Here is a 25960-nt window from a genome sequence, read left to right as displayed (position 1 = left end):
CACACTGAGCACGAGTCTGGTTTTAAATATATTATTTTTTGTGTCTAACTTACAACAGTGTAAGAGTTGCATATTAGGCGCTTAAAAGTAAAGGTAGAATGCGAGTGTGCATTGTTTTTTGTGTATTTCTGCTGTATTCTTCACAACATCATGATTTAGAAAACCTTCTTTTGAGACCGAATGTACTTTTACTCCTGTGGGTAACATAGAGCATGACTGACAGAAAAACAATGTCTTCAGAAACGTCAGATAATATTGAAACGCAAGAACAATGATTTCTGGGAGCACTGATAAAGTTTCAAGGTTTCATAACGTAGAACTTCTTTCTGGGCTAGTTGGTAGCTTATTGTTTTTAATTTAACGGAGCCACAAACCGCACACACACATAACCACCAGCGAAGAAAAGCGAGACTGTAGGAAAATTGTTTCATTACAACAAAAGCCAAGCTCTCATAACTGCCAAAAAATGACACAGATTTGTGCTACGCTAAAGGGGAATTAGTTGTATAGATTCCATACATTTGCAGTATCTAAGCGGAATATGAAGTTATTTGTTTCCTGCAGGACAGAAAATATTTCCCTAATCCTTCAACCTGTTGGATAATTTAAAGCGGAATTGTCACAAAATATGCACGTTTCCCATCACTACCTTTTTCAAGCTGTGCATGCTCGATATGCATAGCTAGATAATTCAGAGTGGGAACGTACAACAGGAATTTACAGGGCGTTTTTATCACCAAATTAAAAAGATCGCTTTCATGTCTATGCCTACGCCTAGGTGTGTCTTTCACACTGAGGAGAAAGACATACATTTATATTTTAAATGATTCATTCGGATCGTTATTCAACTGTACGTCCTGCGAAAGGTTCTCTGAGAGCAGCATCATTTTAACAAACGATTTCTTTTTCCCAAAGGGAGGACTTAGAGGAGTTGTTTGGGCGGACTGTGCTCAAGCATTCGTCATGTTCCTGTCACCCATCGTCATCATCGCAAAAGTTATCTACGATTCCAGTCGCGTGAGCCCGCCGCTACGACCCATTAGTGAGATCAACATTACTGACCTCGCTTTTCAGTGAGTACAATAGCACAAGTGATTTGGAGCGCTATTTTGTCCTACCTTAACTACTGTCCCATCATGGCAGTTTCTTAGAAGAGAACAACACGCCAAATAAAAGTGTCTCTTATGAGGTTTTCGGAAGTTTGAAGGAAACTTTCCTCCGTGAGCTTCCGCTCATTCCTCATACTCCCCTTTGCAGCTTCAGCTTTCTATACGCCCTTAAGCTGTACTTAATCGAACTATAAACGGTCGAACCCCGCCGGGGTGGCGCAGTGGTTACGGTGCTCGACTACTGTTCCCAAGGACGCGGGATCGAATCCCGGCCTCGGCGGCAGCTTTTCGATGGAGGCGAAAAGCAAGGCGCCCGTGTGCTGTGCGTTGTCAGTGCACGTTAAAGAACCCCAGGTGGTCGAAATTTCCGGAGTCCTCCGCTACGGCGTCTCTCATAGCCTGAGTTGCTTTGGGACGTTAAACCCCACAAACCAAACCAAACCTATAAACGGTCGAAATTCAATTCTACAATATTCAGAAAGAAGGGACAGCATGGGGATAACATGAGTTTTTTGGACAAGATAAAGTTAAATGCTTCTAAAGCAAGGCGATGAACGTTATACCCGAAATTTTGTATCAAGCGTGGCTGTATTTCCGCGTAGAAATGAGAAAGGAGTCAGCCCAATACAACATTTATTCCAGGGAAATTCAATCACCTTGATTGTGCCTAGGGCCTCGTTACTACCAAGTGCCACTTGGTGGAGGTTCTGAATGCAATGAAGAGGACCATGCCCTTGAAGACGCAGCCTGTCGAAGAGACAGAGCCCCTAATGTGCGCGTTACCTCGTGAGTCCGCTACCTCCGACGGCCGGCCAGATGAAAATGAGTAAGAATGGTTTGATTTATTCGGCCGCTTGGCAAGATTCACCTCGTCGAACGACGCTACAAAGTTAAGGCAGGTCTATTTTGCACTTCAAGGATCGTTCGAGTGCGATTTCGAAATAATACAAATTTTAGGAACGATTGAGCGCATTCAGGGCAGAGATACTGGCGCCCTTCACAAGTGCCGTTCGGAAAGAAAAAGCGGAAGTGTTTCACCAAACCCACATTCAGCTCTCGAATTTTTCAGTCCTAAATTACACTAGAGAAATTAACAGCCTGTTTTGTCGTGCAGATGCAAAAATAACTGACAAAAGAAAGTGAAATTTTCTATGCGAGGCGTCAAAGGTTCTCGTTTTGCTGTCCTCATAAGAAGCACACCCCAAAGCATTGCCGAATTCGAGAGAAACGTGTCCTGAATAGAACAGACTGTAGGCACTCGAACTCGACAATGCAACCGTTCCTCTCTTCAAGGGTTCTCTGCAAGCAACAGCTACAGGCCAGGATAACCTCCGTGAGATTATCTTGGAAGCCGTTCAAAAAACGCTACGCCGGATTCTGCCACGCAAACGTCACTTACGGGCGTCATCCATGAAGAAGTCCAGCGACCATTGGGCATTTCTCAAGCGACGGCTCCGAGACAAGAAGCAACAGCGACCAACTATGCTGCTTCAGTACGCCATGCTGCTGTCGGATGATACTCTCCAATGCACTGCTCATGCCAACGGAAAGCTCCTGAACGCCGCATCTTGACCACCGCCTGCCTAGGTAACGAATGGCACCTCACCACCAGGGAGGGTAACGCCTGGTGGACATCGAGCAATATTGCACTGTGGTGAGGTTGGACACATCCTTTGGGCGCCTACCGTACCTACGAATTGGCCTGCGCAGCTTTGCAATTGATACCTCATGGCCCTGTCAGCTGAAGAACCGCAAAAAATTGACATTAACGCAGCAGAAGGTTTGTGCCATAAAACCGTCGGTTCAGATCTCCATAGCCGTAGAGAGTTCGCTTTGCTTTGCCGTAGTAGAGCTATGATGGCAGTGTGCGAGTAAGGTATGTTAGCAACCGTAGAAGTAACTAAAGGCTGGAGCTTTGGAGGTGAGTTTGCTACGTGTTGACATAACGAAGATCCTCAGCCGACGACAACGACTGATGACTCAGCAACATTAACAGCATCGCTAAACACGGCAACAACATCGACGACTGCGCGACCAGACTCCAAGTTGACCGCACTGGCCGCCCAAGTGACCACGGTGCACCCGAGCCGTGACCTCAGCGCACGACGAATCAAAGGGAGAACACCAAAGCCAACATGCAATGCGAGTATACGAAAAAGTGACTTTAGGTTGCTACGTCTTCAAACATTTGACATATCTGTTGTCTAGAAGTCAGACCGCAAGAGTTACGGTCCAGGCTGTTTATCTCGAGCCCCCATCAGCGCTCTCACGAAAGAAGACAACAGTGGCGCCTTCTTGTTAATGGTATCCACCAGCAGTTTTGCACAACAGATGTGCTCGAATCCTGAGCTGCAAAATCAAGTGGAGAACCTAGCAGGCAAGGCCACTTCTTGTCAAGCTATCTTCAGGCGTCAGTTGTCCTTCTCATTATACATGGCATCCTCTCAAACACCTTAGCATCCAACAGGACCGCTCATTGTGTTCCCAAAATCTTCAAGGAAGAAATTCTGCTGCCGCCCCATGATGGACTACAGGAGGGCATCTCAGTTTTTCACACACATTTTACCAAATTTCAGACAACTATTATTGACTTTGGTTAACCACCAAGGCTACACGTAATGTGAAAACGTGCAGTGGATTTAAGCGACGCAAGACACCTTCTATTAGACCAGCTGGTCGACTGAAACTTATATCACCCCGATCCTGCGCTTTCAACAAATTGTGACCGATCTTCTCGCCCTTTTCATGACTTCATTAAGGGGCAACAAGTGGATCAACGGAGCCACAGATTTCAAAAATCACTGTGCCGAAGCCAAAGTCGTGCTTAATGGCACCGTGGTCGAAGTAGCCAAGTTTTTTGTTAAACCAATTTTCTTGCGGCACGGCGCCCCCGAAGTTCTACTAAGGTACTGGGGAACAGCACCGACGACGGTGCTCACCCGTCTTGACCAACGGTCATACAAGCCATTGATGTACAAGAGCTTACCATCTCCAGACCAATGGACTTACGGAGCACCTCAACAATCTTATTGCAGACACTATGGCTGCGTTGCCGACGCGGAACACAAAACCTGTGGTGCCATCCTGCCCTACGTGACCCAATGCAGTGCCCCAATCAGCCGTTGTGTTCTTGAGCTAATCCTACTGCTACACATCAATATGTATTATGCGTTGGTTTATAGGAAAGAAAAGGCACACTACCTGTCACATTTCTCTGCCGATACCTGAGACACAAGTTTGTCATGCTCTTTGAAGGTCGATTGATGGTCAAATCATCAGACACCTTCACTAGGCTAGGTAAATAAATCATCACTGCCTAAAGTGGTGAAGCTTCGCTTCCAATTATAAACAAATATAAAGGCTGAGAATAAGAGTGTATTGCTTCTTATTGTGAAAGTTGTTCGACGCCGTCCAATACAAATAGCACGCGTCCTCAATGCAGCAATGGAAAAGTTTTGCCTTTCATGTCAAAAGTAAAACTTGTTGCAAAGCTTTAGTGGAACACTTTGTCCAACACGGTGTTTATCCCCAAGGAGCTGCTCGCACGGATTTATTCCAACCGTAGCGCTCTTTAGCGTGTATCACCCGGTCGTGAATGGCACTCCCGCACGCCATGTGATCTTGATGACCAGCGATTATAATTTGTTTCACTTTTTGCAACGCCAGAGTAATAATTACCAATGCAAGAGAACTGTGCAGGGTCATCCACTTCTAGCTATAACACAGACACTGCTTTAAAAGCAACATTGCGTACGACACAGCCACATATCGATGCAGATCGGTACAAGCACACAGGGAACATGACGTGCTGCTTCACGTGGCCTGCCACTTAGCTCTATTGTGTGGCCGGGTGGAACCGAATAGCGCTTTGAAGGCGGTGAGAGCGTTACAGCTAGAAGTGAATGAGTCTCTACTCATTACAAACGTAGTTCAATTATAAGTAAACAAACTACACCTAACTCTCGGTTATGATCATATAAATTATACAGGTATCGTTACGGGTGGAATCAAGCATCGATGTCAGACGAATTTTAGAACTGTGTACACTATAAGCAGTGTTTCTGTTCGTGGTACCTTAGAATGAGATATTTCTGAACACCATGCAGGACAACTTTCGATATGACAAACGACGAGAACCTGTGGAGTGGTTTGGCTGGTGCGCTGCCTTTCAGCTTGGTCCGTACGGGTTTCGATCAGATGGCCGTACAGAGGTTTATGGCCGCGAGATCCTTACAGGAAGCAAAAGGGTAAGTTTCTTTTATTTGTCTGCATATATTTTCTACATACTGATTTCAAAATATATGCAAGCAATTTTTGATCTGTTTTTTTTTTTCAGAATTGCCATTGCTGGTCCCCTGTTCGTGCTGTTGTTTTTCTTTCTTGGGGACTGCACCGGTGCAGCGATTATATACTGGTTCCGAGACTGCGATCCTGTCCTAAGAAGAGATATCAGGAGCTATGACCAGGTGAATGTAAATGCCTAATACACGAGGTTCTTTTACAGGCTTGTGTCGGATGGAACCGAGATTGCATTTTTTAGTTCGCAAACGTATATTCAGTGTGGAAGAGTAGGATTGAAAAATTAGGTTTGAGTGTATTGTGCTGTGTGCCAGTACTGGATATTTACCGTCCTAAAGTAGAATTACAGTACATTATAAATGGCTACATGAAATCCACTGGAAGTAGGTAGTAGGAGGGACTGCACACTGCGGCCTTGAGATCCTGCAGTATTTCACCAGTACTTGCAATTATTATTCACGGGAAGAAAAATAAAGCTGGAAATTTTGTGCCGCTGCACGGAATTTTCGTTCCCTTGGAAGAGGCCATGAGCTCATACAACTGAGCATTCCGAGCCAGCCCAAGGCCTGTGCAGGAGATGAAAGAGATTGATCTGGAGTTGCAACAGAGCTTACCGCAAAAAGGACAGGTTTCATAGGTTCAGAAAACAGTAACCTATTCTTGATTGCCAGTCATACTAACTGAAAAGGCTTTACAACGTACCTAAGCACCCCAAATTATTACATCAGCAGAAGATGATATGCATCACTGGACAGGAGGCGTTTCCAGCGGAAGTCTAGCTTTGAAAGCTCGCGAGTTGTTAACAGGTTCTTTAAGTCAAAGTGTCATTACAGCTTACTTACGCCTGCCTATATACTGTGCTTTGTTTGCCCTTGTCGTTTTCTTCTGTATTATGTGCAGCTACATTGACATGTAAAGCTATCAAGCATTGTTAGATGCCCTCTCGTGGTCTTTCCAATACCTCCTATAATCCCAGGTTATGCAAGAAACATAGAGTTTATGCTTAGCGTGGTTGTCAGCAGTAAGAACCTCTATTGTGGCAGCACTTCACTCCCGAAATAATTATGCATGAGATTCCATTCCTGTTGTTTTATTAACTTGAGTCCACCATGAAGCTTCTGCGAAGATGCGACGTACACGGCATGCTACAGACGCGGTTCCTTATGCTCACAGACAACTATGTTCAGGATCGTAACTGGACTCTTCAATCCAAAGTACATCAAGATATGAATGCGTACAGTATAGTGAGGGGCCAGAGCCCCAAGTTGCTGTTGTAAAATTATATGCTGGGCAACTGTTCAACACGCCATGGAAGTGAAAATCGATTTAAGGGCATTGTATTTTTTCTTCAAGCTGCACAAATTCCCTAACACGAGAAGAAATACATTTTTATGGTTAATCTAGTTCTACAGTGAGGTGTTTAAATAAGAAGCGTATGAATGAGAACAAACTTAAAATATTTTCGACTCTCTCATTTGCAACCTCCCATCCACGGCTGTTGGTTGGTTGGTTGGTTGGTTGGTTCATAGGAAGGGAAAGGCGCAGTATCTGTCACACTTGCTCTGTGGACACCTGAACCGCGCCGTAAGGGAAGGGATGAAGGTGGGAGTGAAAGTGGATAGAGAGAAAGGGGGGCCGTAGTGGAGGGCTACGGAGTAATTTCGACCACCTGGGGATCTTTAACGTGCGCTGACATCGCACAGCACACGGACGCCACTTCGTTTCGCCTCCATCGAAACGCAGCCGCCGAGGCCGGGATTCGATCCCGGGAACTCCGTCCACGGCTGTGCTGCTTTGCCTTTTCGTCACACTCAATTGTTTAAAATATATTCCACTTTTCTGCAGATGCAAAAATCGCGCAAAATGTCGCCTAGTGTAAAACGTTTATATGTTCCTTGTAGCATAATTATTTCATTTATGATTGGTTTATTACTTTGCTTTGTCTACTGCTATGCAATCTTTATGACGCTCGCTGACGTGCAGTCTCAGTGATAACGGCATGAACCATCGGCCCTGCGGTTTACGATTTCGTTTTATTTGTGCATGATTCGTTCAATATGTATTAAAACGAGTAACACAGGCCAGTAATGACAAATTTTTCAGCAATAAATATTATGATGCAGCTAAGATATTCTCTTAGTTTGTGGCATGCTATACAAGGAAAGAGGTTATATAAATATGATTCAATTATTATCCCCCGAAAGAGTGAGGACGGGTAGTTGTGTGGTCAGCATTATCGAGTGCTGAGAGCGGCATTCACAGCAGCGATAATTACGGTACGATAACCGGGTTACTGATCTACGAGCACTTAAGGTAGGCTTAGGCTTCAGCACAGCCGTGGCAAATACAATTTGTCTATAAAAAAATCGGTCTATGAGAGCGCCGCTATTAGCTTTGCTAATAGCAGGGCTATTGGCAAAGCTTAGATTCATATTCCTTTTATCATCATAAGCAGCATTCTACATGTCTTTGTTGAAGGTTTTGAAAGCCACCAATAGCCACAATTCGTGATCACAAATTTCAACTTTGTTTGCCCTCTCCACGTGACATGACTGGTGAACTCTTAAAATTTAAATACAGAGACCTTTCGACAATCTTCGTCCTAGCCAATGCTTCACAAGGCACGCATTTACTACAAGAACATTCACTCTTCAAGGCAAGGCATAGATGAAAATGCATTTAAATTAATATATACTCTGCCTGGTTTTTTATAAAACAGTTCAAAATTCCCTAAGTATAAGATCAGAAGCAAAAATATTTTAAAGAACGAGCTTTCAGCCTTGGCGTGTATTTTTTCTCTAAGTCATCTTCCAATTCCATTGCGCATTGTGTCCACCTCTCGAAAGACGTTATATTAATCCCCTGGTGCTTATAGTGCGAGTTGAGTGTTCAAATTCATGAGCAGGGCAGTGCTACAGTAAATTTAGAAAGTGGCAAAATTGTTTCCTGAAGCCTTTCGTGGTGAAGAAAATGGTGCTTTTTGAACAAAAATAGAATTGAGAAACGAAAAACCTCGAACGGCAAATTGGCTGCCACTCTGCGCCTGTATCGACGCCAAATTTTAACTGCCTGTTTTATTACGCGTTTCTTGTCCTCGCCTTCGCTCTATCTCGGAAATGCCGACCATTCAGTTGGCAATGGCAGTCCTTTCCTATGAACCTAGTGACAGAACCAAAACAGTTTAAAATGAAAGCTTTTATGACTCCCCTCCATAGTTTCTTCGTAGTGTACGCCGTGCACACGTGCTTCAACCTTGTATCGACAAAAGACCGCATGACAACCAGTAAAAATTAATACTAAGCGCCAGCATTGCCCGAGCTAGCGCACTCGAGCATGGGTTCGAGCAAATGCTCTCATAAAATACCTTTTTCCATTCTTTTTTATTTCGCCGCAGCAGCTATGACGTCACTCAGCCTCCATGGCCGCCGAAACCAATGTTAACACGCGCTCGTCTCTACCTATTCAAGTTGCGACCACGACGTCACTCGACCGCAGCTGCGCTTGAGCCGTGACGTTCGCTCTGTCCAGCTAGCCTGCGCTGCCCCTTAGCCGGTGCCTTTCGTATCGCAACAGCTCTCGAAAATTTAAAGGGAGCAGTCGACATGAATGATCTAGGCAAGATGCCTAGTGAATGTTCTATTCTCAAGATGGCGAAATGGACAGGCTGAATCCGACCATACTGTGGACGTAGCTCGACCAGATTTTGACACATATAGACGAGGAGAGGCTGGTCGATAGAAACGTGCCGCCACTTTCGCTTTAGTTACTTAGGTTTACATGGGTCAAATCTTTGCCTAATACTTTGTACAGACAAAATGGCGTGAAATTCCAACTGGAGGCCGTTGGGAGTGCAATACCATATTTTTGGACGTGCTGTCTTCACTACGACAACTGCGCGTCTAATGCGCCCAGTATTCGTTTTGAACTCAACAACGCGAATTTGTCTCTTGCCGCAGAACATTAGAAAATGAATTTATTTAGTTTCAAAAACTGATATCGCATCGTTTTCACCATAGTAATAAACTATACTAGTCAGGAGTAACCGGCCAAGTGGGTAAAAAATAGTTAAGTAAAACTAATTGCTTGGCTAGTTGGTGGATTGCTCTTAAAAGGAAAGAATAACATCGCTAATCAGTTCAGTTCAGTCGTGTCCGACTCTTCGTGACCCTATGGACCATGTCACGCCACGCTTTCCGGTCTCTCACAATCTTCCTAACATCACATAACTTCATCTGCAGTGACTCGAGGATGCCATCTAACCATCGCGTTCGCTGCCTACCCCTACTCCGGCGACCCTCAACCTTTCCCAACATCAAATCTTGCTCCAGCGACTCCTCTCTTCTCAGCAGATGACCAAAGTAGCTGAGCTTTAACTTTAGGATTTGACTCTCCAATGAGCAGTCAGGGTTTATGGTCGACAATATCGACTGATTTGATCTTCTGGCAGTCCAAGGAATTCCAAGAGTCTTCGCCAGCACCACAATTCAAACGCGTCAATTCTTCGGCGGTCACCCTTTTTCACAGTCCAACTCTCGCATCCATACATCACAACTGGAAAGACCATAGCACGAGTTATACGGATCTTGGTTGGCAGACTAATGTCTCTGCTCTTTACTAGGCGGTCAAGGCTAACCATTGCTCTCTTTCCCAGAAGCAGGCGTCTCCTAATTTCATGGCTGCAGTCTCCTTCCGAGGTAATCTTGGAGCCCAAGAAGAGAAAATGTGTCACAGCTTCCACTTCTTGTCCATTGATGCTCCAGAACTTGATAGGGCAAGACGCCATGATCTTTGTCTTTTTAATGTTCAGTTTAAGCCCAAACTTCTCACTCTCTTCTTGTACGCGCATCAGAAGTCTCTTGAGTTCCTCTTCACTTTCTGCCATTAAAGTGGTATCATCCGCGTATCTAAGGTTGTTTATACGTTTTCGAGCAATCTTCACTCCACCTTAAGACTCGTCCAGACCGGCCGTCCTCATGATGCACTCTGCATATAGGTTAAATAGGCAGGGCGACAGTATGCAGCCTTGCCTCACTCCTTTCTCAATCGGAAACCAATCAGTAAGACCATGCCCAGTTCTGATTGTGGCCTCTTGTCCTCCATACAGGTTCCTGAGGAGACAGATGAGGTGAATTGGAACTCCCATCTCTTGGAGAGCTTGCCACAATCTGCTGTGATCTACGCAGTCAAACGCTTTCGCATAATCAATAAAGCAGAAGTAGATGGGTTTCTGGAACTCTCTTGCTTTTTCCATGATCCAGCGAAGGTTGTTAATTTGGTCTCTAGTTCCTCTGCCCTTGCGAAACCCAGCTTGCACGTCCGGAAGCTCCCAATCCACATACTGCTGCAGCCTACCTTGGAGGATTTTCAACATCACCTTGCTAGCATGCGAAATAAGCGCGATCGTGCGATAGTTGGAACAATCTTTGGCACTGCCTTTTTTTGGAATGGGGATGTAAACTGACCTCCTCCAATCCTGTGGCCACTGCAGGGTTGTCCAAATCTTCTGACATAATATACGCAGAATGTTAACAGCGTCATGGTTGAGGTTTTGAAGCAACTCAGTTGGAATGCCATCAATTCTACTAGCTTTGTTCTTAGCAAGGCTGGCTAAGGCCCATTCAACTTCGCTCTTCAGGATGCCCGGCTCGAGATCAGTGATCACAACCTTCTTATGTTGGGTTTGCACATTCGGTCCTTCTTGTACAGTTCTTCTGTATATTTCTGCCACCTCTTCTTTATCTATGAGGCTTCAGTGAGGTCCTTGCCTCGTTTTTCCTTTATCACGCCCAGCTTAGCACAGAAGCTTCCTTTGATATATTTGATTGTCTTATACAGAGCTCTTGTGTTCCTTAATTGGCTGTTGTCCTCAACTGCTTGGCACTGTGTGTTCAGGAAGGTATTCTTATCTCTCCTTGCTATTTTCTGAAAATCAGCATTGAGAATCTTGCATCTTTCTCTTTCTCCCATATCCTTTGCCATTCTCCTTTCCTCTGCTATTTGCAAAGCCTCTTCAGATAACCAGTTTGCTTTCTTGCATTTCTTTTGCTTTGGAACTACCTTAGTAGCAATTTCTTGTATTATATCCCAAACATCAGTCCACATCTCTTCGGGCTCTCTGTCTTCTAGATCTAATTCTTGAAATCGATTCCTCATTTGCACCGCGTATTCTAATGGAATTTGATCCAGATCATACCTGAAAGGCTTTCTAGTTTTCTGCGTTTTCGTCAATCGAAGCCTAATTTTGGCAGAAAGAAGCTGATGAACGGTGCCACAATCGGCCCCAGGCCTTGTTTTTACTGCTTGTATAGCGCTTCTCCACCTCTGCAGGCAAATAATATAATCGATCTGATTCCTGTACAGGCCGTCTGGTGAAGTCCATGTGTACAAGCGCCTCTCTTGCTGTTGAAAATGAGTATTCGCTATGGCCAGGTTGTTTTCTTGACAAAACTCTACTAGCCTCTGCCCAGCTTCATTTGCCTCGCCAAGACCGAACTTGCCTGTAATTCCAGATATTTCTTCACTCCCTACCTTAGCATTCCAGTCTCCTATGAGAAAAACGACGTCTGATGATGGGGTGGTGTCTAAAAGGCATTGCAGGTCCGCATAAAATCTCTCAACGTCAGCTTCTTCAGCAGTAGTCTTCGGTGCATAGACTTGGATAACTGTTATGTTGAATGGGAGACCTTGGATCCGAAGTGAAATCATTCGGTCGTTTTTGGGGTTGTACCCTAGCACTGCTTTGCCCATTCTTCTGTTTACTATGAGAGCGAGCCCATTCCTTCTCTTGGATTCGTGCCCACAATAAAAGACATAATGGTTGCCGGAGTTAAATTTTCCCATTCCGGTCCACTTGAGCTCGCTGATACCCAAGATATCAATGTTCAATCTGTCCATTTCTCGCTTGACGATATCCAGTTTACGTTGCGTCATAGATCTTACATTCCATGTTGCTATGTGATATCTCTCCTTGCAACATCGGACTTTCCGGTCGCTTCCCGACACATCCACAACTGAGCGTACTTTTGGCTTTAGCCCAGCCGTTTCATTCGTCCTAGAGGTACTAAGAATCGCCCTTTGTTCATCCCCTGTAGAATGTGGGACGCCTTCCAACCTGGGGGAGCTCATCTTCCAGCGCCATAGCATTAATGGTATTGTGACTGGCCATAGGGTTTTCTCGGCAGGAAATACTGGAGTGGGTTGCCATTACCTTCTCCAGTGAATCACATTTTGTCAGAAATCTCTGCCGTGACCTGTATATTTTGGGCGGCCCTTCACAGCAGAGCTCACGACTTCATCGGTTTCGCAAGCCCCTCCCGCACGACAAGGCAGTGATCCATAGAGACTCACAAATAGGCACAAAGGACAGGACTGTTAACTAGTGAGTTTTATTCACAGTATTTGTTTATTAAAATGTTTCGCACTAAATTACCTCCGATATGGCTATATAGCTTTTTTCTCTTTCATACTCGCTAGTTTTGTTTTCAAATGAATAATATTATCTCATATACCCGTTGTGTAAAGGTCATGCATTGCGTTGATTTTCACATCGCATTTCTATGTCGTATCCGCGTTTCTGCAGTATAGAATACCTGCATGAACAATGAGAGATTTGATTTCTACTGTACCAGCAAGTTAGGCTTTATTGACTTCAGAATAAATTGTGAGATTGCTGCACCAAAACAAAACTTAAATTACGAATTGTGCGCTCTTTTTTATTTACAGTTTAATGAACGAAATACAACACGGAAAACCTTGCGCTGGGCGCAGATGACCCTATAGCCTATGTGCTATTAAACCCAACTCAAATAAAAACATTTAATGTAGCCACAGTGAGGCGCATATTTTTGCAGTATTCCTTGTGGTGGCGAGGATAGCGCCGCCCACTAGGAGGTGATTTTACAGTAATGCGTTTTGCGTCGCACATCGTGAGGTATAAGTGAAGGAACAGCCAAAGTGTCACAACATGGAACATGGAAGAAACATCATCTTCTACAGTCCTATATTGATTACCCCATCATAACTCAGGTGGTTCCATATTACATGATGACAAGTTTGTCGGACATCCCAATGCTGAGAGGACTATTTCTTGCCGGTCTTGTTGGCGCATCTACAAGGTAAGAGAATGCACATTTACTGCCCTTGTGGCCGGCTTTAAGGTTTACAGTTTCTACGCTTCTTCATTGTAGTGGAAATTCTACACTGAAATTAGGTTATTAAGGGCTCGTTATATTAAATGCTTTCTGGCTTTGCTTTTTCTGACCTTCAAAATCCTAACAAATTTGCTTCTATGCCACAATTAACATTCTACGCGCCGTCAAATATGTAAGTACTTTGAAAGAAAAATATATGTTTTATACGTTATTCTTTACTTCTTAGGTGCCTCCATCCCTTTTGATATAAGAAAAAAGCTTAGGGGACCAGCAGAAATGAGAAATAAATGCGGTTATCGCAATACGATACATTATATGTGATTCGAGCGTACATTTTAAACAATAATAGGAATTTTAAACAAAACGTTTACGCAAATTAGTTCTGCCTCATTCTCCCGTAGTAAGGTATTATTCCCCAGAAAGAATTATTGGTCGTCAGTAATCTGTAATGTATATTTGGATTAGTTGCTCTGAGATAAAAAATACACAATGACCTAGAATTCAGCTTTTGCAGCGTATAAAACAGACTACTTGACAAATCGCTCGGCTATGCTGGATCTGTATATATTCATACCTTTTCTTCTGAAAAATTGCCTAACGAAGAGGAGAAAAAAACGCCGATTGTGGTTAACTTTAAAAAGCGATGAAGCGAATTACGAGGCAGAACTTAACATATAATGTTTTAGTCAATGATTTGCTTCTTCAGGTTAGACATTTTGCTGAATGTCAGTGAGGTTGTCGATTTAGATTATATTCACCAATTGAGTTGCGTTATAGTATAAACTTGCACGTTATTGTTCTATATGTATAAGTTATGCGTGTGTTTCATTCAGAAACGCGCGAAGGATGCTGCCATTATATTCAAGCTCTAAAGTTTTTTTTTTCTTTCGTGTACTGCTAGGGAAGAAAATTTGGGAGAGTGCGCTATTGTACATTATATTTTTTTTTTTTTGCTGCCTGTGGAACACAAGACATAGCCTTTGCTTTTGCAACATTGGAAAACGAAACGCGAAATTGTATCACGCGCAGCGACACAAAACAAAAACAAGAAAGGATGAAAATACCTTGAAGAAGGAATTTCTAACCCAGTAGCTGCTGTCTGTTTGAGTCGGCAGGATTCATATTTTTCTTAAGTAAATGTATTTGAAATAAATATCTGCAGTTCAGCAGGTGATCGGTTAAATATTTTGCTGCATTGTGCGTAACATAAATGTTCTGCTACTTTGAACTGTAGTGACCAAATATAATCTCTACAAGGAGAGCCTAGACTAAGATACCCCTCAGCGCTGATTTTCTCACGTTTTCATTGTGCCTGATTTTTTTCACCAGCTCGTTCGATCATGTGTGCACCGGGACACGCGAGCTTGGACAAGAATCATGCATTATACATCATAAAATGAGGACATACTAACTCAGCGAGGGCTGTTAGGGTCGCGCTTGAACTTGAATTTCATTAGCCTTCGAAACAAAGGGTGATTTCCTCGAAACAGTCATGGCAATATAGTGCAGCACCTCGAGGGACTAAGGAAGGTCTACCACCACCCCATTGTCAGCCGTCTAAGGAGATGCTTGTAAGATGAACGCTTCGAAAAATACAATACAAGACCGCAGGCTCATTCTACGAAAAAATAGCCACGCTCTATATGACGCTTCCAATTGTACAAACAGAGCTACACCAGAGCAGTGGGAGGCAGCGCTGCTCTGATTCGGAGACACAGTCAAGGTCTGCCTATAAAAGACAGCAAGTTGACACACCTTCTGTAATAGTGCTGGGCGGTATAATCCATTTATGATTGCTCAGGCTTTTTAGAGATCAGTAATGTTAACTCCCGGTCAATTTCTCACTACGCTATGAGCAAACACCACCGAATTGTAAGTAAACTGTTAATTTGTATGTTTGCAAGTTGAAACAGTAAACGTTCGCCCCCTCAGCGCAAGGCGAGACCACATTGTGCGCTTAAAACCTCAGATCTCTCAGAACTTGAGTGAAATCCCGTTTGAAAAACGCCAGTACTAAGGTGTGCCCACAAACCCACTTTACCTATAGCTGCGAAGTTTTATTTGACTTCTTACCGAATTAAGGTAAGTTACTTTGTTCAGTGGTCCTCTGTAGCCTAGTGGTGGCAAAAATATTCCTTGCCTCATCAACGGACCGTAAGGGGGGCACCTGCTAATGACTGGTCCACTATTGGCTACGGCTTGTGGTAGGAAGCTGGCAGGTACAGTTTACTCCGAAAGCGTAGTATGCCAGCCGCTTGCAAGTCTGAGATTTTGTTGTTTGTGGAGCAAAACAACGGCACATTTTCAAATAAAATGTACGACATTTCCGTTATTGGAATGCAGCCGCTTTTATCAGTCAAATGCTTCAGCATGAGTCAAATAGGAAGATAGTGTAAAGTTCTACACAATATACAACCAAAGTTAGCACTATAATAAGCCATTAGTTAGTTCCCCCAAGAAAATTCCTCAGCATCGGCTTTATGAGGTGCACTAAATCATCGACGGTACACTTAAACTTTATTGCTATGTGTAGCCCCCCCCCCCCCCCACCCCCCCTTAGTGTGCAAAAAGAAAACACTTTTAACTTTAATGTATACTGGCTGCATGACCACGCGCCAAATTTTCTCACTGATCTCTCTTTGACAAAGCCGAGACGTGGAGTCCAGGACGCTGTCATTGGTCGCCTAGTCTGCTTCCGCATTCCTACAGCAGGTTGTTGTTTATCAAATAACAAATGGCCCATACTCACGCAAGGAGATTGGCCAAGAATTTGGCAGGTGAGGGTGTTTCTCCGCTTTGCTGGCTTCTTTTCTTCATCAGGCAAAGCACGAAGTGCGTGTAAAGGCGTTTAATTCAAATAATACAAGCAGACTTGCTTTTCCAAGTTATAATTTCAACCTTCTTGTTAGCATAGAAACCGATTTGGATCCCCGTTATGTTTAAACTGATATCCAAAGCGCAATTTCTTGCATCTCTTATGAAAGGGTAATTTCAGAGATTGCTTTCAAGAATTTCCGTTACCATAACACCTTAAATTGGTGAATCAGGATCACACCACGAAATGAGAATCAGTGCTACAACCCATCTACTAAAGTTCACATTTACTATACGTCGTCCACCTATCCACATCAAAAATCAGTGTTCTTAATCATCATGAAATGTTAATTACTTCGCAGGTTTGGAGACGTGGAGCTACAGTTGTCTTATTGAGCAGCACATGCGACTAGGGGTCCACTTTCGATATTTACGCCACTGAAAAATCTTGATATGTCTGCGTTTATTCGGGGTAGCATGAATGCTGCCTTTTTCAGTAGCTTGTTTTGTCTATCTGGTATGACGATATGAATGTCTCAAAATAAACCTCCTTTGATTTCTTATACCACGAAATCTTGCAAATCCCCCACTAATGATGCTCCTGCTAGATTTGTGGCCTCAATTATTAACATTGCGGTCGTGCTTGAACAACGTCCTCATTGCTTATATACAGATATTACGTGACACAAATACGAGTAGAACATATTACTTGCCAGCGCGAGAAACTCACAAATATTGCAGAACAAGTGGAAAGCGAATGTAATTGAAAGCGCACATAACAGGACCAAAATAAAAATCAACTTAAGTTTGGTAGTCGTGTCCTAAACGAATTATTTGATAATAAAATACTTGTCCGTATACAAGAATACAAAATTATGCACTCATCAAGAAAATCACGCCACGTATATAAATACCACGTCAATCCTATTTTTAGCCTACAGATAATAATGAATTTTCCTTTTCTCTAGTGGAATGCACTGCACATGACACCGTACTGCTTGCTCCCGGCACTATATGTTATTGACTTTGCGTTGCGTTTGCTTTCATCTGAAAGTTGTAAATACGCGAGATTATCCCATTATATTTTGTATAAATATGGTTTATATTTATATCAGTGTGTGGGGTTTGTTAAGACCAAAGCTGTTTTTGGTCTGAGTGTTTTTCTACATTGTGTAGGTATCAGCCTCTCCTGTGTGGACAATCGTATAGGACTGAGGTGTGCGGCAAATCAATTGAATCACATCATAGCACCAAAACATTAAAAAAAGCATAATTGTGATTGCTGTGTAGAATTTACTGAATTGAAAAAAATTTCAAAAACTTATATCTTATTTTTCCCTACACGTTATGAAGTGTGCAAAGAAGGGTTGTATACGGAGCGAATATTTAAAAGCTAACATTAAGAGCGCGTCTGCTCAACACGTAATAATTAACATGACGAGCATCGCACGGATGCTGGAGTTTTGTGGAAATGCAAATATTTCATAGTAGCAAACACACGCGATACGTGTGCGAATGGGGTATGTGCATTAATCCCTCTATTCCTCTTGCAGCACTGTTTCTTCCATCGTAAACTCTCACGCAGCCATATTTTACATCGACGTCGTCTCTCCATACGTCAAGATAAGTGACAAGAGAGCACTGATCATCATGCGCCTATTAGGTAAATAGAATGTCACTGCAATCGACTTGCCATGTTTCGCGCTAAGTGTATGTCTTGTACGCGCTAAGCATGCGCCTCGAGAGAGCGAGGTATGGAATCATTTTGTGCTTCCTGATATTAAACAATTCAATTTCAAAAAATGCCGCGAATTTTTTTAATTATTGCATTGTTATAGCCCCGGAAAGGTCTATTTAAGGGAACTCGTCTATTGTCTTTGATTAGGTTTGTGACCGCATACATAGATCAAGAAAACCACGTTGTTATGGGGAAGGTATAGTTTTAATAAGTGACATCAATAGTCAAGCAAACTAATTTCTCGTCTTTAGCTAAAATACGTAAATTTGAGTCGAACTCCTGCCTTCACATATTTGTGTCTTAAAACTTCAAGGACCCCGCCGGGGTGGCGCAGTGGTTACGGCGCCCGAATATTGTTTCCAATGAAGTGGGAACAATATTGTATAATTTCTTATTACTTTTGTTGTTGTTCTTTGCTCTTTTTTGTACTCAACTATGCCCCTCTGCTTGGACCAAAGGGTCTGCAGTATGTAATAAATAAGTAAATAAATAAATAAATAAATAAATAAATAAATAAATAAATAAATAAATAAATAAATAAATAAATAAATAAATAAATAAATAAATAAATAAATAAATAAATAAATAAATAAAGCATACGACATCATTCATGCCGCAGTTCTGAACGCCATTGACATGCTCCACCTACCTTTGAGAGTACTCAGGTTTGTCGCATCATTTTTGGGCGGAAAACATTTGCAATACGCCTCAGTGGTGACGCAGTTTGTTGATTCTTTTCCTTACGTGGCGTGCCCCATGGATCAGTATTGTCACCGACATTGTTTAATATTGGTTTCATCCCACTTGCATGGAACTTAGATGACATTTCTCAAAGCAAGTTTCTGCTATATGCTGATGACATCACGGTATGGAGCACTTACCAAGAACAGCTTACTCAAGAGGCTGCCCTTCAATCAGCTTTAGATATTACTTCTAATTACGCTTCTTCCATTGGCCTTCAGCTTTCTGCGTGTACAACTACATACACGTGTGTCTCTAACCCCTGGGGACGCGGTAAACGTACTGCTAATCCAATTGATCTCTGTCTATCAGGCACCCCTCTACAGGAAAGTCTGAGCGCAAAAATTTTAGGCTTAACGATTCACCAGTCAGGATCAGCGACTGCTTGGCTTTCCCAGGCAAAAAAGCAAGCTGTTAAGATTATGGGTTTGATTAGAAGAATTGCTCCTAAAATCGGTGGCGCTGGCTCATCTGTTGCACGCCAGTTGGTGAGTGCGGTGGTGCAGCCACGTATTGTTTATGAAGTCCAGTTCGAACATCTTTCAAGAGTACAATGGGATTGTTTTGAATCCGTGAACTGAAAAGTTATGAGAACCACTACATGCTTTCTACGAATCACCCCGGTCGGGGCATCACACGAGAATGCGCAGCTCAAGACCACGGATGATCTAGTACAGCAGCACCGTGATGCGCGCAGACTTAAAGCCGCCTTATTACATTCCATGCAAGCACTGAGGGCGTAGGCAACTTCACACATTATTCTTCAGCCACCTGCGCCAGTTCTCCCTCCCTGGAATTTTGTACAGTTACGTGACAGCAAGCCAACAGATAACCGCAGACCAACGTCTGTCAACTCGGCATCATCCCTTTGCCAGAGATATGAAGAACAAGACGCTCACCTGCCTCAAGGATAAATTGTAGTGTACGTGGATGCAAGCATACAAGACTGTTAAGCAAAAACAGTTATCTACTTTCCGTGGAGACCTAGCCTGGATCAGACCTCTACGCTTAAATTTTATGAACAACCTGCATCTTTTTGTGCTGAGCTCGTGGCAGTTCAGGAGGCGCTCTGCTTCGCGGCCACCATTACTATGCTTCCTACGGCCCAAGTTATCATTCGCACTGACTCACTTCAAGCGGGACGTTTGCTCCGACGGGTCAGCCGTTGCCCAAAATATGTCAGGACATTTACCAGCTTGAGGCGCGCATCCCGCAGTCAGTACTTTTTGAGTGCGTCCCACGGGACATTCTGCCTTCCAGAGTTAAGCAGACTTAGCGACGCGCCTCGTGACCCAAGATTCATCATTACCACGGCTCCTTGATATATACGATACTACCCTTCTTTTATCAAGAAAGTAACACCTCCGGCGCCGCACACGTGCTCTTATCCCTCCGTGTGCAGTATCGCTCCCCCGCGATCTCACCCGTGCAGAGGAGGTTGCGCTTCGGAAGATCCGAGTCGGGGCTGCCCTGACACTAGCTGTCACTCGGACGTTGTCGAACTTCCGATACTTATATCCCCGCCCAGGGTGTCCGATATGTAAAGACAAAAATGTTGAAGCCGGCATTTACCATTTACTGTCGGTCTGCCTAGCTCTGAAACCAACACGAATCCGGCAGTTGACGATAGCTGGCCTTTCAGCAAGCAATCCTGCCTCATACCTGGCTTGGAAGCAGGGACTACATTATCGCTTACTCTTGGACTTCATAATATCAGCCAACCTCTTTCCATTCACTACCATTAGCTCATTCTTCATGTCATACCTTACTGATGCCCTGAGGCAAATAATGGCAATAAAAAACTGGTCAGTTTTTCTTCTTTCTCACAAACAGCAATATCTAAACAAACGTTGCTTGTCAGAACCATCGCTCATTTACTTATTTATTCAATACCACCAGCAAACGTTTGGCCGCTAAGGCTGGAGTGGTTACAAAGCAAAAAAAAAAAGTTCTGTTTGTTACAAATTTCTGTCCTATTATGGCGACAAAAGCAGCGAAATACAAAATATCAACAAAAATATGCAGTGAAGGATTAAAACTCCGCCATTAGTTAGCAACACATCAATTCAGCACTTATTAGCAAACTGGCACATTAAAAAAAAACATATACACAGCAATCACAAGTAAGCAACAACGGCTGCGAAAACGGATTTAAAGGATTGGGACGTTGACAGGTTCACCTCCTTATTTGGCAGCCTGTTTCACTTAAAAACGGCCCTCAGGAAAAAGGAAGCCTTGTGGGAGTTTTTTCGACATTGGGATATCAAAATCGCCTTGCAGTGTTTTGTTCAAGTAGATAGTGCAGTATTACAGTGCACGTAAGTCTGGAAACCTAGTTTTATTTGTTTCGTTTAACAGTTTAATTTCATTTTTAGGCGGGGCAATTTTCGCCGTGATTCTAGTACGCAAATACCGGACCGTTTTTAGAGGTCTCATGCTGAAAACTGTCTACCATAACGACTTTAAATAAAATGAAACGCTATTTTATTCATTTCTACGCGGTTAGTTTCTGCTTAAGGCTCTGGGTCCCAAAACTGCATCTACGTACTTAAATGGCATACGAGAGATCCCTATAGAACTAATTTGGTTTTGCGGTTGCCATGTTTCCAGCGGTATCTGAATAAAATCGCTTCTGAATAGAAGCAAAATCATTTCTTTTCAGAAGTTAGAAGAAATGTCGCACACGATTATTCCGTGGTGCCATTTGTATTCTAACTTCTGAAAAGAAAAAAAAAACATGCTATGGGACATTCATGAGCTAGTCTTTTATTCTAGGAAAAGGCGTTTTGGCGCGAAAAAACAAAACTACGCTTGTTTCGGTCGATAATATGAAAATGAGCTGATGAGAACAGAGTCCCAAAAATAATAAATTCGTGGCGCTAACATTTTCGACTAGCATTTATGTGAACTCAGGTTTCTCGCTACGTCTATTTCTACTCCAGTTGCTTGAGCTTGCTAGACAGGTACCTTTAGAACCGTACTACATGCCTTCTTTAAACTAGGAAATGGTGGCCGCAATAATAAGAGAACATGTGGCGTTTCAGCGTTTTGCAGCGGAACCATAATGACGCTGTTTGCAATTGCGGTGCCATACCTTGGAACGGCTGCTCGGGTGAGTGAAGTAGTTTTGAAAAGTTTGTTCTGTGCATTCTTCGCATTTTCATTAATCCAATTTTGTATTCACTATTTTCCGTCCTTAGCTTTTCATGTCATTTTACTCATCTGCTTCGGGCCCGTTCGCCGGTCTTTTTCTTCTTGCCTTGTCATCTCCGTGGGTCAACGTAAAGGTAAGGATTACGTTCAATGCATCCAGAAATATTAGTCACTAACGACAGAGGGTTTGCGACAAATGCGCTTCATGCAGGTGAATGTAAAGTTGCGACCGAAATTACGTATAAATGCAGGTAAAACATATCTCAGGCCACTCACCTATGCGACTGTGTCCTCTTCAGAAACACTGCACGACTTTCGGAGTGTGCACAATAACACGATCATCTCAACAAAACTTATTTTTATTGCTATGATAAAGTCATAGCTAGGCTAAAAATGAGGTTACTTGAAGTACGTTTTCATTGCACTTTAATTTAACGAGTGCTCTGTTAATATGATGTACTACTCTGTAAACATACAGTCGTAAACCAGAAGAAATGACTAGGTTAGTGACGACGTCAACAAGCAAGTTTGTTTTTAAATAAGTCCTGCGCTACACAGAATCTAGCTGGAGAACAAAAAAAGTATTGCATAGAACTGCTAGCATAGAGAATGATTTAGTCACTTTTAAAAAGCATCGACACTTATCAAACCAGTTAACAATTTTCTCCCGATATTTATCTGGTTTTTCACATTGTTCTGTTCTAGTCCCTCAGCTTTTAGCAGAATGCTCAGCAAATAAATAGCATGGCAAGTAATGAAAAACCGCAGAGCTTTTGTTGTCAGTATAGGTTTTGATATAAAGGAGATTCGTACGTGCAGAAGAAAAAAACGCCTATTGAATATTCTTATTGTAGATCGTAGCAGATTGCTTTACTTGAGAAATTCCCTCAGAATATAAGACAGAAATAGTGAAGATTCCCTTCTGAACGTGCATTTGGTTTTACCATGCTTTCTAGGTGCACTTAGTTTTTGAAACAGTGTGCGTCGGGAGACTGGCTGTGTACCAACACTGGAAGAATGCACATTCCAAAACTACTGCTCTCACCTGCAGGGTATCGCATGTGCGACTCTCCTGGTGTGCACGCTACAGATGTGGCACGTGATAGGGAGGATATCTTCGGACTTCTACCTACCTCCCTTCCTCCCTAAAACTTTGGACCGCTGCCCTTTGAACGCGAGCGTTTCAAACGGCACTGAGGAATCTGCAAATTATGCGGACGAGACGGAAACAGGAAGGTCAGTTTTCTGCAGACAGTCTAACACACTGGCGGAACAGTGGCTATGAATTTTTTTTAGTCCCTCGGTGCAGACATTTCGTCAAAAAAGTTATCTACATAAGAGTGAAATCAAATTATTTACTGTTCGGTTTCGCATTCCTAGTGAAGTTTCAAGACGCGCATTCGTGACAATACGTGAAGCTTTTATGGTTGAAAGCACAACAGAGCCAAGCATGTCCTCTGCAAACAATAAAAGGATAACATCGCGGCTGCTGGGGAAAGGGATGAGGGGGGGGGTTCCGTTCGCAGTTTGTAGTTGCCCATGATCTTCAGCAATGTGTCAGGCGGTTAACAAGCGTAAATGACCTTAGGGCGTCCTGAAGCGTGCTTGGTAGTTGGTGCTTATGGGCATTCTGCGTTGTTTCTAAAGAGTGCTCGTAAATATGGCTAGCATTTTATTGGTTAGCAGTAGCTCTAAATTGTGGAATGATGATTAGAACTCACGCAGCATGCCACATATTAGTGATACGGTGTGCCTGCCCTAATGAGCATGGATGTTGCAGATGCAAGCGAATTTCGGGTGGGAGTGTCAGGGAGAGAGAGAAAGCGATTTTCGTTTCAGCACGATGGAGACTTAGATGGGTGAACGATTGAAGATCTGCTGGATCTAGTTCTCATCACAATAGCACCCGCCCCTCCCCCCATCTGATAGAAACAGCGAATTGAATTGCCTTAGAGAGGAAGAATCGCTCAGCGACTTGAATAAAACCTACACTGATATCGAGGCCATCCCTGGTGGTATTACCAAAGGAAACTTTTTGCGTTGGTCTTCCTTACGTTATTCGCTTGAACTTCAATATTACAGCTGCTTTAATTTAAGCTAGTTCTTAGCTATACTCTCCTTGTGATCTAGTGCTAGGAGCAGGGAATCTACTTCAGCTCAAAAGCTGGAGCGCGGAAATACCTAATTAGGGATGCCGGGGTGCTTAATATGTGCTCCACTTTTCTTTTTTCACCACATAGTATAAAACATACACGTGTCATAAATGACATCAAATTTCATTTCATTGAACGTAATTGCATTTCACTAAAGAATGCATCAGGTCCCGCAGATTCTTTTTTGACTTCACGATCATGGCAAGATAAAAAAATATGCAGTTTTCTTCTTGAGCTCATTGTATCAACTTTGATTGTGGCGTCTACCAATAAAATATTCTGGCAGAATGGTTCAACGGGTACAAAGTCAATCTGCAATAATAAGTAAAGAACACAACCGCGGTAGCTTGCTTTCGATGTAGGCGAAACGCGAACCACAAAAAAAACATATCCTCTTTTAACAACGCATTTTACGAAAATCCGAATTCTAATGATAGGGGACTGCTCTAAAGTAGAATATAAATGAGAATTCTAATCCAAACTTTTGAAACTGAACTTTGTTAGCTTATTATCCCGCTGGCAATGATTGCTTAAATGTTTTAGCGCACAACATTTCTAAAGGGGGAAGCTAAACCACTCATCAGTAGACTCCCTCATTTGTAGATTGTTATGTTGGTGGAGTGCTTGCATGGTTTTTGCTGTTTATTCTTTTTTTTTGCGCAAACGTTGCGCGAAAAGATGAATAGTTCACCCAAAAATATTGCATTTATGGGAATCAGTATATGTCCTCCGACCACCTTTAAAACGTATGTAAGCAGATTATTTTATTTGAAACAGTTCAACATACAAAAACATTGTCTGGTGATTGACAATAATAATGAGTACTTACCAATGTTTGAGGGGGAGCCTCAGATTGCAAGCCGAGCCAGCGTTTTGACAAGAAAAAAAGGGGGACTTGTTTTCGACTGGGCCAGAAGAAAGCAAGTCACCTTGTTGTAACATTGTCTCGGCTTGCACACTGAGGCTCTCCCACTACTCTTCTTCAGTGCTCGTTCATGGGGTGACTGAGAAGTCATGCAAAAATAAAACAATTTTCACAAGGACTCAAAAAAACATGCGATTTATCTGTTCTGTATGCATCATGAGTCTGGATATAAACAGCTGCAATTCGCGTAAATTTTCTGTTCCTCGGTTTGCCCTGTGAAAGGAACGAAATCGACATGACTACAATATAAAATTCAGGAAAGAAGTTTTGATGCAATGAAATTGGCGTGGGTACCAAAAGAAGAAAAACATTCTAACGACCACGGCTTCAATTTGATCAGGTTCACGTGCATTTGTGGCAACCAAAGGGTATACATTTCATTTCATTTACTGATTCCTTAAGGGCCCGAAGGCATTACATAAGGCGGGACATATATAGTATCGGAAATGTCGGAAACAATGAAAACAAAGCACACAGTGAGAAGTAACTACCAAGTGAAACACACGTGAGAACTATATGGTATTGATGTAAGATTATAGCAAAGGATTATACTGCGCTATAACATATATAAGATTAAAATAAGAAAAACTAATTGTACAAAAATAGTTGATATCTAAGTGAAATGAGCTTTTGTTTTTCGCGGAATGTTTTACGATGAATGCATGAAGCGATGTGCTTAGGCAGCGAATTCCATAGTACTATTGCGTTAGGGAAGAATGAACTGTTATAAGAAGACATGTGACCGCTTATACGTGCCATCGGTTTATCATGGCTGAGGGGGGAGGACGTTCTTAGCGCGGCAGTTATCAAGTAGTGGCGTGTTATTGTATTATGATAAAATGTGTGAAACAAACATAGGCGAGAAATGACATGGTGTG

At 42.8% G+C, this 25960-nt stretch overlaps 1 protein-coding gene across 1 annotated transcript in view; it reads left to right on the top strand.

The window, feature by feature from the left end:
• The window catches only part of LOC146174262 (sodium-coupled monocarboxylate transporter 1-like), a 69025-nt gene that overhangs the window by 30978 nt on the left and 12087 nt on the right, over positions 1 to 25960 (top strand). Inside the window, exons 6-13 of the mRNA XM_084584001.1 lie at positions 916 to 1073; positions 5216 to 5356; positions 5446 to 5575; positions 13434 to 13522; positions 17926 to 18035; positions 21896 to 21963; positions 22052 to 22138; positions 23056 to 23240. Of these exons, the coding sequence (XP_084440127.1) occupies positions 916 to 1073; positions 5216 to 5356; positions 5446 to 5575; positions 13434 to 13522; positions 17926 to 18035; positions 21896 to 21963; positions 22052 to 22138; positions 23056 to 23240 (968 nt within the window). The remainder of the gene's footprint in view (positions 1 to 915; positions 1074 to 5215; positions 5357 to 5445; positions 5576 to 13433; positions 13523 to 17925; positions 18036 to 21895; positions 21964 to 22051; positions 22139 to 23055; positions 23241 to 25960) is intronic.

Source organism: Amblyomma maculatum, chromosome 11 (assembly GCF_055883805.1).
Source record: "Amblyomma maculatum isolate TAMU_Amacu chromosome 11, ASM5588380v1, whole genome shotgun sequence".
NCBI classification, from domain to species: domain Eukaryota; kingdom Metazoa; phylum Arthropoda; class Arachnida; order Ixodida; family Ixodidae; genus Amblyomma; species Amblyomma maculatum.
Note: the sequence above shows the minus strand (reverse complement) of the source record. Positions and strands in the feature narration are given on the sequence as shown.